Source organism: Coloeus monedula, assembly GCF_965178545.1.
Source record: "Coloeus monedula genome assembly, chromosome: 3".
In the NCBI taxonomy this organism is placed as follows: Eukaryota; Metazoa; Chordata; class Aves; order Passeriformes; family Corvidae; genus Coloeus; species Coloeus monedula.
In genome coordinates this window covers 116,194,059-116,206,650 of record NC_138783.1, presented here as the reverse complement: position 1 = coordinate 116,206,650, position 12,592 = coordinate 116,194,059, and the positions used below count along the sequence as shown (strand labels likewise).

General features: G+C 43.7%; 1 protein-coding gene across 1 annotated transcript in view; it reads right to left on the bottom strand.

Annotated features, from left to right (window-relative positions):
* Positions 1–12,592, bottom strand: part of DSCAM (DS cell adhesion molecule) — a gene marked incomplete at both ends in the record, with an annotated part of 439,009 nt that overhangs the window by 53,212 nt on the left and 373,205 nt on the right. The window contains one exon of the mRNA XM_082279051.1: positions 5,814–5,967. Coding sequence (XP_082135177.1) covers positions 5,814–5,967 — 154 coding nt within the window. The remainder of the gene's footprint in view (positions 1–5,813; positions 5,968–12,592) is intronic.

Sequence of the window (12,592 nt, the reverse complement as noted above, 5' to 3'; positions counted from 1 at the left end):
TCATCTCAACTCATGAACCTTTGTTATATTTTCCCTCTGCTGTCCAGCTACAGAGGGGAGTGATAGAGAGGCTCTGGTGGGTGTCTGGCATCCAGCCTGGGTCAACCCACCACACCACGGGCTAATTAACCAAAGTAACTCAAACAGAAAAACGTTCAGTGCACCCTGAGACACAGAGTGAAAAGCTGACTCTGCTGAAGTTGGTGCTAGAAGTCACATTTGTCTTCAGTGGTGCCAGGTTTTTGCTGCAGGAGGTGCTTCATGGCTCTCACGCCATCTTTGAAAAGCAGCAGGAGATGCTGTCAGCTCTATCTACAAAACACACCTGTGAGCATCTGGACTGCTCAAATTCCTGTCCCATGCAAAAACTGCCTCTGCAACATGAAGTCTGAAAATGCATTTAAAATTAAATATAAATAATTTTCTGCCTGGACTTCCCACATTTTCAATGTTTCCTGAAATATCCAGGTACTTCCAACTGTTGCCAGTTCCTGTAGGAGAAAGGACGTGGAAGACAGGAATCCTGCTGAAGCCTTCAGCGCGGTGTGGCAGCACTGTTAGCAAACTTTCTGTGTTATCCCTTTGTTTTTAATAGTTATTTCAACATGAATTCTCCCTTAAGAAGTCATAAGCTGGACATCAGATGTTGAAAGTGCAACATTTATGTTGTAGCTGCTGGTTTTCAATATCCTGTATCCCTCATTTTACCAAGATGTGTGGAAGCAACATAAACCCCACAGGAGCCTTAGACAGTGGCAAGATGATAGAACATAACTCAGAAAATTATCAGAAAAGCACAAGGTAACTGTCCACAGCTTTCTATGGATTTTCTTATTCGTTCCAAGTACTGAGTGCTTTTAAAAGAAATGGTAAAACAACAGGAAATTTTTCAAGCTCAATTTTCTTTATAGCTGAACTTCTAATGATGTCCTGAGGCTGCTAAAAGGTGCACAAAGAAAACTAGAAACAAAATAAATGTCAAGTGAAATCCACCTCAGAGCAATGGGTTTGAAAATCTAACAGGCATTCATGAGGTAAAAAAGCCTGGAATCTCACAGACCTCTTCCTTTTGAGCCAGGGGAGTTTCTGGAACCACATGGGTTATAAGGATGGGTTTACTTCTTTGTTATCAAAGCTACCCACATGGCTACTCACTTCCCTCTAGCCTTACATTTGATGGCATGGCACTGGATTATGGTTCTGTCCGTTCCTATTTTTTTTACAAATTACCCAATTATTAATTGAAGATAAAGAGGTTCCTTCACAGAACAGTGCACCCTCTTATGCTAATGCAATTTTCTGCATGTTTGTTTGTTTAAATTACAAATCCTCTAACCTACATGTACTGTCACAGAAATAGAAATGGGCAGAAATTCTTTGCAAGAGGCTGTAAAAACACGTGGTTTTTTCTTCCTCCTAGAGGACACAACTGTGTTTTAAAGGTGAACTGTAGAGGGAAGCTGAACAAGAGCTATGACAGTTCACTGCCATTCACCTTAAAACAAATAAAAGATCCAACAGTGAATACCCTGGGTCAGGAGATTCTTTCATTTGTTTTCTCACAGAAGAGGGTGATGAGGCCCTGGTACAGGGTGCCCAGAGAAGCTGTGGCTGCCCCTGGATCCCTGGCAGTGCCCAAGGCCAGGTCAGATGGGGCTTGGAGCAGCCTGGGACAGTGGAAGGTGTCCCTGCCCATGGCAGGGGTGGAACTGGATGAGTTTTAAGGTCCCTTCCAACCCAAACCATTCCATGATTCTCTGTTTCTAATACCCCCTGTATTCCAGTCTGATGAACCATCAAAGAAACAAACCAGTGTGTACTGCCATGTGAGCCCCACATGTTAGTTATAAACATTTAACACACAAAGTAACATAGACTAGGGGGGAAATCTGTTCAAAATTAATGCTCAGGTAGTTTAAAAAACCAGGGGAATCTCAAAAGTCAGAGAGTTGTCCCCAGAGGATCAGATTGCCAGGGGTCTGGACCTGTTATTGTCATACAGCAAATGCCATTCCCCATCAGTCAGGGGCAGTAAATCAGAGGAACAAGTGCATGCAAGGATTTTTCTCTTCTAAATATAATTGATAAGCTAAATGCACATCCTTCAAGTCAGCAATGAAGAGTAATTCGAGGGACAGGAGCACAGCTTGCTTATGTGGAGGCTGAACTTTCATTGCCATGATTATTTTCTGTTTGTTGGGGATTTTTTTTATTATTCCTGTCAGTTAATTACAGAGAATAACAATCTGTTTTGAGAAATGAAGACACTAAAGAAAGAAAGAAATGTTAACTTGAATTAAGCTTTCATTTAAATTGGACTATCCATTTCACATCAAACCCCTATCTAGACATTCTCATTGTTCTCAAAGGAGTTCTTAAAGGGGTTATAATTAAGTTGACATAATTCAATTCAAAGTTAACTCTCATTAGCTGTCATGATGGTATTATTACTTGGACAGTTACTGTGCAGTAAGAGGAGCAAAAAAAAGAAGCAAACAACTACAAAATAATGGCCCACGGGATGTTTTTGCATTGGGAACTTATGGCAAAATCAGGCTATAACTGCTTCTAACCCCAGGATGTGCTGTTTGCTACAGATATTTTGGGGAGTGAAAAAGGTCTTTGAGGTTTTGAGCTCTGCCCATCCCTCTTCATTGTTCAGCCACTGCCCTCAGCACTGATCACCACTTTCTCCCACCTCCCTAAAAAGCCCTGTGATGCATCCATAAAGGAAATTTTGTATGAGATACAGTAATTTCTAACCTAGCTACCTCCAAAGTTCATAAAATTGCTATCTATCGGTATTCCTAGTGCCCATCAAACCCTCCACAAATGGATTATTCATTACTTTTACAATCCTAAGTGCATGTAAGAGGCTTTTCCTGAGCATCATCTAATGCAGACTTTACATTGGAGTATCACTACAAACTCGAGGGTTGGCTGGATGCATTCTACTGTCCTTTGAAATAAAGTCTTCTTCAGACTGACCTGTCTATATTGAAGTAATTAATTATTGTTTCTTTTAAGTCATCTTGCCTTTTCATAAAAGTTATTTTTAAGTTCACTTATTTGTCATCGTGGATTATGTTACATAAGCTTTAGAGGAGCAGATTTAATTCTGGTAAGCTGGATCAGTTTGAGTACATGTGGGTCAAGTCACAACTTCTTGATTTTTGGCAAACAGAGCAATTGCACACTGCAATTCCTCATAATGTGAGGTTCTGAATATTGGTGCCCGCAAAGCCTGAACTGATCTGTGTTCATCTTCGAACATTTCCCTCTTTTTAAAATGCATAGGGCATGGAAAAAGAGAACTTCTAGTGCATTTTGTGCAGGGTTTGCCTGCAGCCTCAATCTATTAGCATTGCACCATGTCTAATTATTTTTGCTCTTATTTGAGCATCTATTTTTATGCCTATTTTTGCTTCCCTTTTTCTTTCCATCACCACACATCCATTACACACAGGTGACAGCAAAGGAGGAGCACACTGAAACCTTTGCCCTGTTTCCCTGAGTTGTTCTTTCACGATCTTCCTTCACTGGTATCCTTTACACTCCTCATCCCCCTTTTAAGATCTCAGCTTTGGTCTCACTGATGTTCATAGTGCAGTGTGCAGTTATCCTACAATGGAAGAACTCCAGATTTTTCAGATCCTTCAGACTTTTCATTCAGGGCCTTTCAGACATCCCTCAGGTCTTTCCACTAATGCTATGTAGCTACTAAGAGAAAGGATCTTCTGAAAGACTGAAAAAAAAAAAAATGGCAGAAAGAAGCAGAATGTAAAGGTAACTCACTTGGAAGAAAAAACCCTGTGAGCACTGGTATGGGGAGCAAGCATTTCCCAGCTTATTCCAAGGCCTCCTTCCCTTGTTAGGCCCTCCCTGTATTGACACTGGTAAATCTTCCATTGTCATGTAGAGTAGTGATTCCATAGTTACTACAGGCTTCTCACAGCAGCACTGAAAATATTCATTTCACATAATAGAATCATTAGCCTGGAGAAGCCTGACAGAGGAAAAACATGAAAGTTCCCATCACAAGCCTGAGGAACCCTGTTTGCAGCTTCTCTGCATTGGGAAGCTGCCATGTGTCCAAACAGTACCCTCCAAAACCAGCACGACCATCCATGACAATCACAGAACCCCAGAAGGGTTTGGGTTGGAAGGGAACTTAGAGAACACCCAGTGTCACCCCTGCCATGGGCAGGGACACCTTCCACTGTGCCAGGCTGCTCCAAGCCCCAATGTCCAGCCTGGCCTTGGACACTGCCAGGGATCCAGGGGCAGCCCCAGCTGCTCTGGGCACCCTGTGCCAGGGCCTGCCCACCCTGCCAGGGAACAATTCCTGCCCAATCTCCCATCCAGCCCTGCCCTCTGGCACTGGGAAGCCATTCCCTGGCTCCTGGCCCTCCATGCCTTGGGAATTGTCTCTCTCCAGGTTTCCTGCAGCTCCTTCAGGCCCTGCAAGGCCACCCTGAGCTCAGCCCAAAGCTTCTCCTCTCCAGGCTGAACAATCCCAGCTCTCGCAGCCTTTCCTCCCAGCAGAGCTGCTCCATCCCTCTGCTCATCCTGCTGCCTCCTCTGGCCTCTCTCCAGCAGCTCCACGTCCTCCCTGTGCTGGTCCCAGGGCTGGGGCAGCTCTGCAGGTGGGCTCTCACCTGGGCACAGGGGCACAGGGGCACAATCCCCTCCCTCAGCCCTCTGCCTAAACTGCTTTTGATGCAGCCCAGGATAACAGCTCTGATGTTAATGTACCATCACCAAACTGGTGATCTACCAGCTAGACAGGCAGGAACAGGGAGATTTCCCACAGTGATGGAGTTTGCTCTTCCATGCAGAAAGTGCTTTCATGTTGGTGGCACTAGGCTGAATTTCAGCAAAACCTTTTCAGAAAGAACCTGTCATCATAATGCACTAGACACTTTATTTTACATCTTTACATCATTAAACACCCAAGTGAAGCATTAGCAGGCTTGTAAATCTGTAAAGTCAATTAAATGTATCTAATTTTGCAGCTCTAGGGATCTGTGCATTACTCTGCCCATCCTGGCACAGGCTGTGATGGTACCAAGTTTAGTGTTAAAAAAAAGTACAATCTGAAGACCCCATGTAGAGATTGAGTGGGATGGGACTCTTCTCACTTTTCTGTTCAAAATGTTAGGCCTCCATTTCCAAGCCAAGGTGCTCTAATGTTGCAAGCATCACATCTCACAAGGCAGAATTCATAGGCCCCAGCACTATCTTTTAATAGAACAACTAATACAGCTGGAAATAAATATTCAGGATTTGAGGCACATTATCCTTTCATCATATCTGAAATAGAAGCAGCAAACTTCAAAGCTAATGCAAGTAGAGAACAATTGTTCAGAGTTTAGATATGTTAATCAGACCATTTTATACAGAAGATGGTACTTGTGGAGTACACAAGAGATATTACTAAGGAATGGAATGATAAAGAAGTTACCTTGCACAGCAAGGAAAAGAAACATATTCAGAGGGGGAGAGGCACCATCTGCAAACCCCCTGTACCCAACAACTGAAGATAAAAATTGCTCCAAAAAGCAATCTATTCCCTTCTAAGGTAGGCTGGATGAGTTACCCCCTGGAGGAGCACGTCATCCCCTCTCTGCTGACTCCAGCAGAAGCTTGAGCAATTAGCTGCGAGCTGTCACCTGGCTTTTTGCAGGGAACTGAAGTTGCTCCTGACAAAGCCCACCCTCAGTGAGCAGTGAGGCACAGAGAGGCCACGTGCCAATTCTGGCAGTAATTGGCATTGCAGAGGCCTGGCTGGCTCTGAGCAGCTGTCACTGTACCTTTGGCCAGCGGCTCCACGGTGATGATCTCGCTGCTGTTGCCTCTTCCCGCAGCCGTCACGGCCACCACCCACACGCTGTACTGGCGATTCCGGCTCAGGTTGGGGATTCTGTAGGAAAATGAGTCGGGAGAGGCTTCAAACTCGCTGATCACCTGTGGTGGGAGAGACAAATGTTTCCAGGCTAAAATAAGCAGTATTTGAAGAAAATGTGAGTGCTACAAAGCCTGTTACTTCAGGGCTCTTCGGATGAGTATCAATCGCTCCAAACAGATGGCAGATGGCAATAAACAGAGCAGACACAGTAACTTGTTGCAGTCCATTCATATTCAGTGAATTTGTGTCTGTGCCTCGTTTACAGATTGGTTTTATTCAGATTAGGACTTTTATGTGCCATTTATTTTTACAGGGTTGGATAAACCATGGAAGTGAACAAATATGGCTAAATTTTACCATCAATAGTTCTGACAAACTGATTTAGCTGCACGCAAAACTTTCCCAATGGAGGATACAGTCCTGCATTTGCTGTGAAACATGGAGTTCACTATTTTTGTCACCTAGAACCTTTGGTGTTCCTTATTCCTGGGTTTTGGTGGCTTATTCCTTCAGCAGTGGAGCAAACCAAGTAATAAAACTGTCTTCTGTAGTAGACTGTTCAAGCTTCCTCCAAGTCTAGTTTTGTTTAATAGCGAAATTACTTCCATTCAAAAACTCCCAGCTGAAGGTCATCTCAGCCAGTTGGCTGCATTAGCAGGGAAGGACAAGTGCTGGAAGAAATGCCAGTTCAGTCTCTCCTCTGTCACTCAAGTGCCTCAGCCCAAGGGCTGCAGCAGAGCCAACCAGCTGCTCTGCAGTCCCTGCTCATCCATGAGAGGTTTTGCATCCTGCTCGCAGGAACTGCGCAGGGAAAGGTGAGGAGGAATGTATAGATCTCTCCAGAGGGCTTTGTGAGCCTCAGCACATCCTCCACAGGAAGTCTGAGAAGGGAAACCTCAGCTCTGAACAGTGTTAGAGTGCTCAGTATTGCCACTTTTATTTCTGACACGGGCTTTGTGATGCCTGCACGTAAAAATAGAGGGGTAATGAACCATTGGAATGAATAATACTCACTTCCCTGTGCAGTGCTGAGCCTGGTAATGGCTAACTAACACTAGGCTAAAAATAATTAGAAGGTTAATGACGTAGAAAAGAAGATTTTAGCAGGAATCAGCATTAAAAATAATACATCAATGTAATATAAACTTGGTTGAGACCGACAAAGTGTGCAAAGAATCTCTTTGATATACAAATATCAGCTTGTGGTAAAGGCCAATTCCACCTGATTAGCATTTCAAAAGGCACATTGACCTGAAAATATTGGAATATGTAGTCCTTCAAAGTGAATTCCAAATAAATAAGAGATGTTTCTGAGATACCATTAAACACCTCTCCATGTGAACTGGCAGACAGTTTCAGCTGCTGAATGGGTCACTGCACTTCTCCGCTCTTGAGCTGGCCTCTCCTACAGCCAGGGGAAGAGGGCAGTTCATCTCCTCTCACATTTGGATTCCAGAGTGAAGACATCTGTCTCTAAGCCAGGCACCTCGACTCGCTTGGAGACCACACAAAGGCTTCTACAAGAACACATTTTGTTCCTTCCATGGAGAGTGACTTTTCTGGGAAGACTGGCCTGCTCCAGCTAAGTCCTCCCAGGCTCAGAACAAGTCCAAAGGGGAACCTTGCCATATTTTCTAGCCAAACTCCTTGCCCCTTTGCTTGTCAAAATGCCAAATTAGTTTGTCCCATTTAGCCAGCATTTGCTTGGGTTCCACTTCTGAGGTGAAGAGGTCAGTGCAGCCAAACACCTTTATTATTATGTGAAATACTGCAGCAGGTTTTGAGAACCATCTGCCTTGACATTTACACAAGAATATTGGACAAATGCCCGTAGGTTGACAGGCTGGATCTTTGCGAGGTCATACATAAAAATTAATGTATTGATCATGGCAGAGGGAGGCTGAAATTTAATATTCATGAGGCAGCATTTCCTACGGTTAATTTGAAAGTCAAACAGGCCAGGCTGTCTCTGGCACCTGGGCTCCACTCATTAGTGCAGTTACCTAGCACAGTTCTTTCTAAACCACCTATTGACATGGGACATGGATACAGCATTTAGGAACAGCTAAACATCACAGAATTCCTTATTGCTAACTTTCATTCCAGCAACCGTCAGCTCTTTCTCACTGGAACTCCAAAGGTGGACATACAGCAGAGTTTTTCTGCTCCAAAGCTTTTAAAATGCTGTGTTTTCAATTCCTTTCTTTCTCCCAGCATCATTCACCTATTTGCATCTGTGGCTATTTCAAATGTAAAATCAATTATTCTCAGAATTAATTTTTAAATTGAATCTGGTAAATGCATCTTTACTAAATTAACAACTCTCATTTTCTTTAAACAAAGTGCTGTAGTAAAAATTTTGGTTTCTAACTGGTTAACACACATCTTGTGTTTCCTCAGCTCACATTCCCTTTTAAACACTTGGGGATGCTTCAGTGACAAATAATCGATTTTACTTTAAACTTTTGCCTGTCATTTCAATTAGCCTAACATGCCAGAGACTTTGATTACACAAAAAGAAGAAAAAGGCAGCTTTGTCAGCAAAGAGAAGATTAAACAATTGAAATAAGAAATATTTAAAGGAATGTCACCTTGTCACATATTGGCCTGTGCATGTGCCAGTATAAAACATAAACTGCTGTTCAATCTCAGAAGCAGTAACATGCTGGCTCAAGGGATTTTTTTTCCTAACTGCTATTTTTCTTCAGCTTATAGATGATGGGTTAATTTTTCTTCTGTCTTTAGCTCATTGTCTAAGGACAGACAGAGATCATTCCCTGAAAAGCCTGTCTGAAAAGGGCTGTGAAGAATAAAATTATCAAAGTCCTTTATCAGGATGCAAGTACTTCCCAAACCAGGCAATGGCAAGAGATGCTGATGAACAGCTGATGCAGGGAACATAATTTTCCTCTGCAACTTCAGCCCTATTGGTGTGCACTCCTTCGCACACTTTGAAGCAGCATGCCATCTCCTGGCATTTCTGACTCCTTTAAATCACAATTTCAATAGGTAATGTGCATCAACTCTGATCCCTCTGGCTTCTATTTTTGATTGTTTCTTCTATCTGTTGGTTTGTTTGTTGTGTTTTTTAACACAACCTGGGAAAAATTCAAAATAGTGCTATAGAAAAAAATAAATTTCTAACAGTTTTCCAAGCAGCCAGGGAGTTTCTCAAGCAGGGAGTTAAGACAACAGATGGCATTTACTGTGGGCTGGAAGGCTATTTAGTGAAAGGCAGCCTGCACCTTGCTTACAACTGGCTCTACACAACTTCTGATTAGATAAGTGAACTACAGATCTCTATCTCTATTCTCTGCAAGTTGTAGGAAACCTGGAAGTGAACTGGGAAAGCCATACAGAGACTTTAAGGGCATGAGTGAAAAGGAAGAAACAGCCCAGGCTTGTGGTGGTGTGTGTTGTGAAGTAAGAGCATATACAAGTTGGTTACCTGTGGATTGGCTGCCTTATGCTGAAAATTAAATAAATAAAAATAAAAATAAAAATAAAAATAAATATAAATATAAATATAAATAATATAAATCTGCCTAGAGTGGGATGTATGTTTTTACTCCAATTTTAGGTAGAAAATATGGCATAATCTAAAAACAGAGCTGAAAGACTCTGAGAGATCACCTGGGTCTATCTTTCTTCTTTAAACCAGGTTCACCTGTGTCTGCACAATTTCGAAGAGATGTTTCCCCCCACCTGATTTAGAAGACTTACAGTAAAAGGAGATTTTGTAACTCCCTAGGCTGCACAGCCTATTCCATTGCTTAACTAATCTCATGATTAGAAATCGTTTTTTTTAATCTAGTTTGAGTTTCCTGCTGCAGTTTCAACCCATAGTTTCTTTTCCAGTCTATTAGGAGCATGAAGAATAGATTATTACCTTGATCTTTGCACCGGTCTTTAATCTACATGAAGTTTTATCATTCCTTTCCCCACCAGTACCCTTATCTTTTTACAACTAAACAACACCAGTGCTTTCGACATTGCCAGAAATCCCATTTTCTCTATCAGTTTCTCTAATAATATCTGCTGTTATCCTTCAGACTGTCTAAAGATGGTCCATAGCCTTCTCACAGTTTCCAAACTTGTATTCAACAATTCCAGGGATTCTCATTTGGCTTTTCAGACAGGATTACAAAGACTGTTAATGTTCATCTTGGGAGGTACAATAACCCCAAAATCCTCTTCTGAAGAATCAAGACAATTGCTCTCTACACAGTACTTCTGCAGTTGGTTATTCAGCGTACCCATTTTCTTGCTAAATTTTATCCAACTTTTTCCAGACCAATTTCCCAGTTCATCAAGACCTGCCTGAATTCTATGTGTGTCTGCTGTGTACATGCAATCCCTCCCAGCCTTATATCTCCTGCTAATTTAATAGGCAGCCTCTCTATTTCATTATCCAGGTCAGTAATGGAACCACTGAACAGAAGTGGGCTCAGGAGAGACACTTAGGCCGCTCCCTCCTGCCCACAACAATGAGCCACTGGTTTTGCAGCCTCCCACAGAACAGCACTGAGTTTGTTAAATCTGGCCTGAGCTCAATCAGTGAAATGATGTTTGCATAGCTGGGTTTCTCTCAACAAACATCCATCCTCTGGGCTTAGTTTCCCTGCAAGATGGGAGAGAGCCAGGTGGTGAGTTGAGCACTCCATCCCAGTGATCCACACTGAGTTCAAGCCTGGTTTCTAGCCCAGTTTTGTGCTGCTCCAAATAGCTCTTTTCAAAATAATTCTGCTTCAGAGGGGCTCATGATAAGCAGTGTAGACTGACATCAGTCACCATCACATCCTCCTGGGGCTGGGTGCTGCTCCTTGGGCCCTCTTTAATCACCGGTACAGATGAGGCCTAGAACAAGCACTGAGCCTCATTAGTGATTAAAGTCTTCAATTCTCCGTGGTAAAAACACAAAGACCTTCATCTCTTTGCACAACTCCATCCCAGAATTGTCTACCCTGCCCTACCTCAGGCATTTGCTGCTCCTGGAAACCACAGAATCATCAAGGCTGGAAGAGAACTTCAAGACCATCCAGCCCCACCATCACCCCAAACCCTGTCCCCAAAGCCTACATCCAGACTCCTCCTGAACACCTCCGGAGACAGTAACTCCACCACCTCCCTGAGCAACTCATTCTAATGCCTGACCACTCTTTGAGTGAAACTTCCATTTCTAATATCTAATCCGAACCTCCTCAGGTGCAACTTCAGGCCATTTCTGCTCATCTTTTCGCTTGAGACAAGGCAGAAGAGACTGACCCCCACCTCACTGAAACCTCCTTTCAGGGAGTTGTAGAGAACAATGAGGTCCCTCCTGAACCTTCTTTTCTCCAGACTGAAGAACCACAGTTCCCTCAGCTATTGCTCCTAAGACTTGTTTTCCAGACCCTTCCCCAGCTCTATTCCCTTCTCAGGATGTGCTCCACCACTTCAAGGTCCTTTTGTGAAGTGAGAGGCCCAAAACTCAACACAGAACTCGAGGGACAGAGTACTGAGATGTTTTATTCTAAACCTCACATTTTAGAGTCTCCTGGACTCACCAGTTATCCAGTACTGGGGGCTACACGAAGTTGTTTCTACCTGGAAACAAACTGGGGTAATAAAAAATCAATACATCTCTGTATTTATAGTGAATGAACTCCAAGTTCTGCATCCCTGAGCAGAGCAGACAGACCACTGATGTGCCCTCTCAGTGAACTCCCTAAGGATGTGAAAATCTGCCGGAGGTCACAAATTGTACTTTTCCTGAGGACTGCTGGCTTATGCCTTCCTTTCACACATGGACGGATTCTCAGAGCTCCAAATAACCACCAGTCCTGGACCATGGTCTCCAGTAGGGCTCTTGGCTGCTACTCTGGTCTAACAATGCTTTCTGCTCAGGTGTTGGCTCATGTTTTGAAATGTGGCCTCTGTTCTTCACTCAGTGTTATTGAAGGTAACTCTTGGAAACACAAGCTGTGCACAAAAGTGAATGCAGCTGACGTACAACATTGTAACTTTTCTTTTTCCCCCTTAATTGTGGAACTAAAGTGTTAGAAAGTTTCAGATGGAAATTTTGGAAAGAACAGAGGCAGCTCCCTGCCTTCCCAATGACAGAAAAATCCTGCCAATCCAAGGAATCAAAGAACCACAGAATCCCTGATGTTGGAAATGACCTCCCAGACCATTGAGTCCAAACTGTGACCCATCCCCACCTTGTCACCAGCCCAGAGCACTGAGTGCCACATCCAGGCCTTCCCGGGACACCTCCAGGGATGGGGACTCCAAACCTCCCTGGCAGCCCCTTCTAATGTCTGACCACCCTTTCCAGGAAGAACTTCTTCCTGATGTCCAGCCTGAGCCTCCCCTGGTGAAGTTTGAGGCCATTTCCTCTTGTCCTAGGAGCAGAGCCCGACCCCCACCTGGCTGCCCCCTCCTGTTAGGGTGTTGTGGAGAGCAAGAAAGTCCCCCCTGATCCTCCTTTTCTCCAGGATAAACACCCCCAGATCCCTCAGCTACTCCTGAATTCTCATTTCCAGGAATTATACCTGGAAGAAAACCCACTGTCTGGACTTTGAGGTAGCCCACTCAGGGTCCAGCACCTGCCTGTCCCTTTGGAGCACCTCCTGGAGAGTCCATCAGCCTCCTGATGAGGGAAGCAGCATGTGGTGTCATGAGCTGGTGACCACAGGAAGGTCA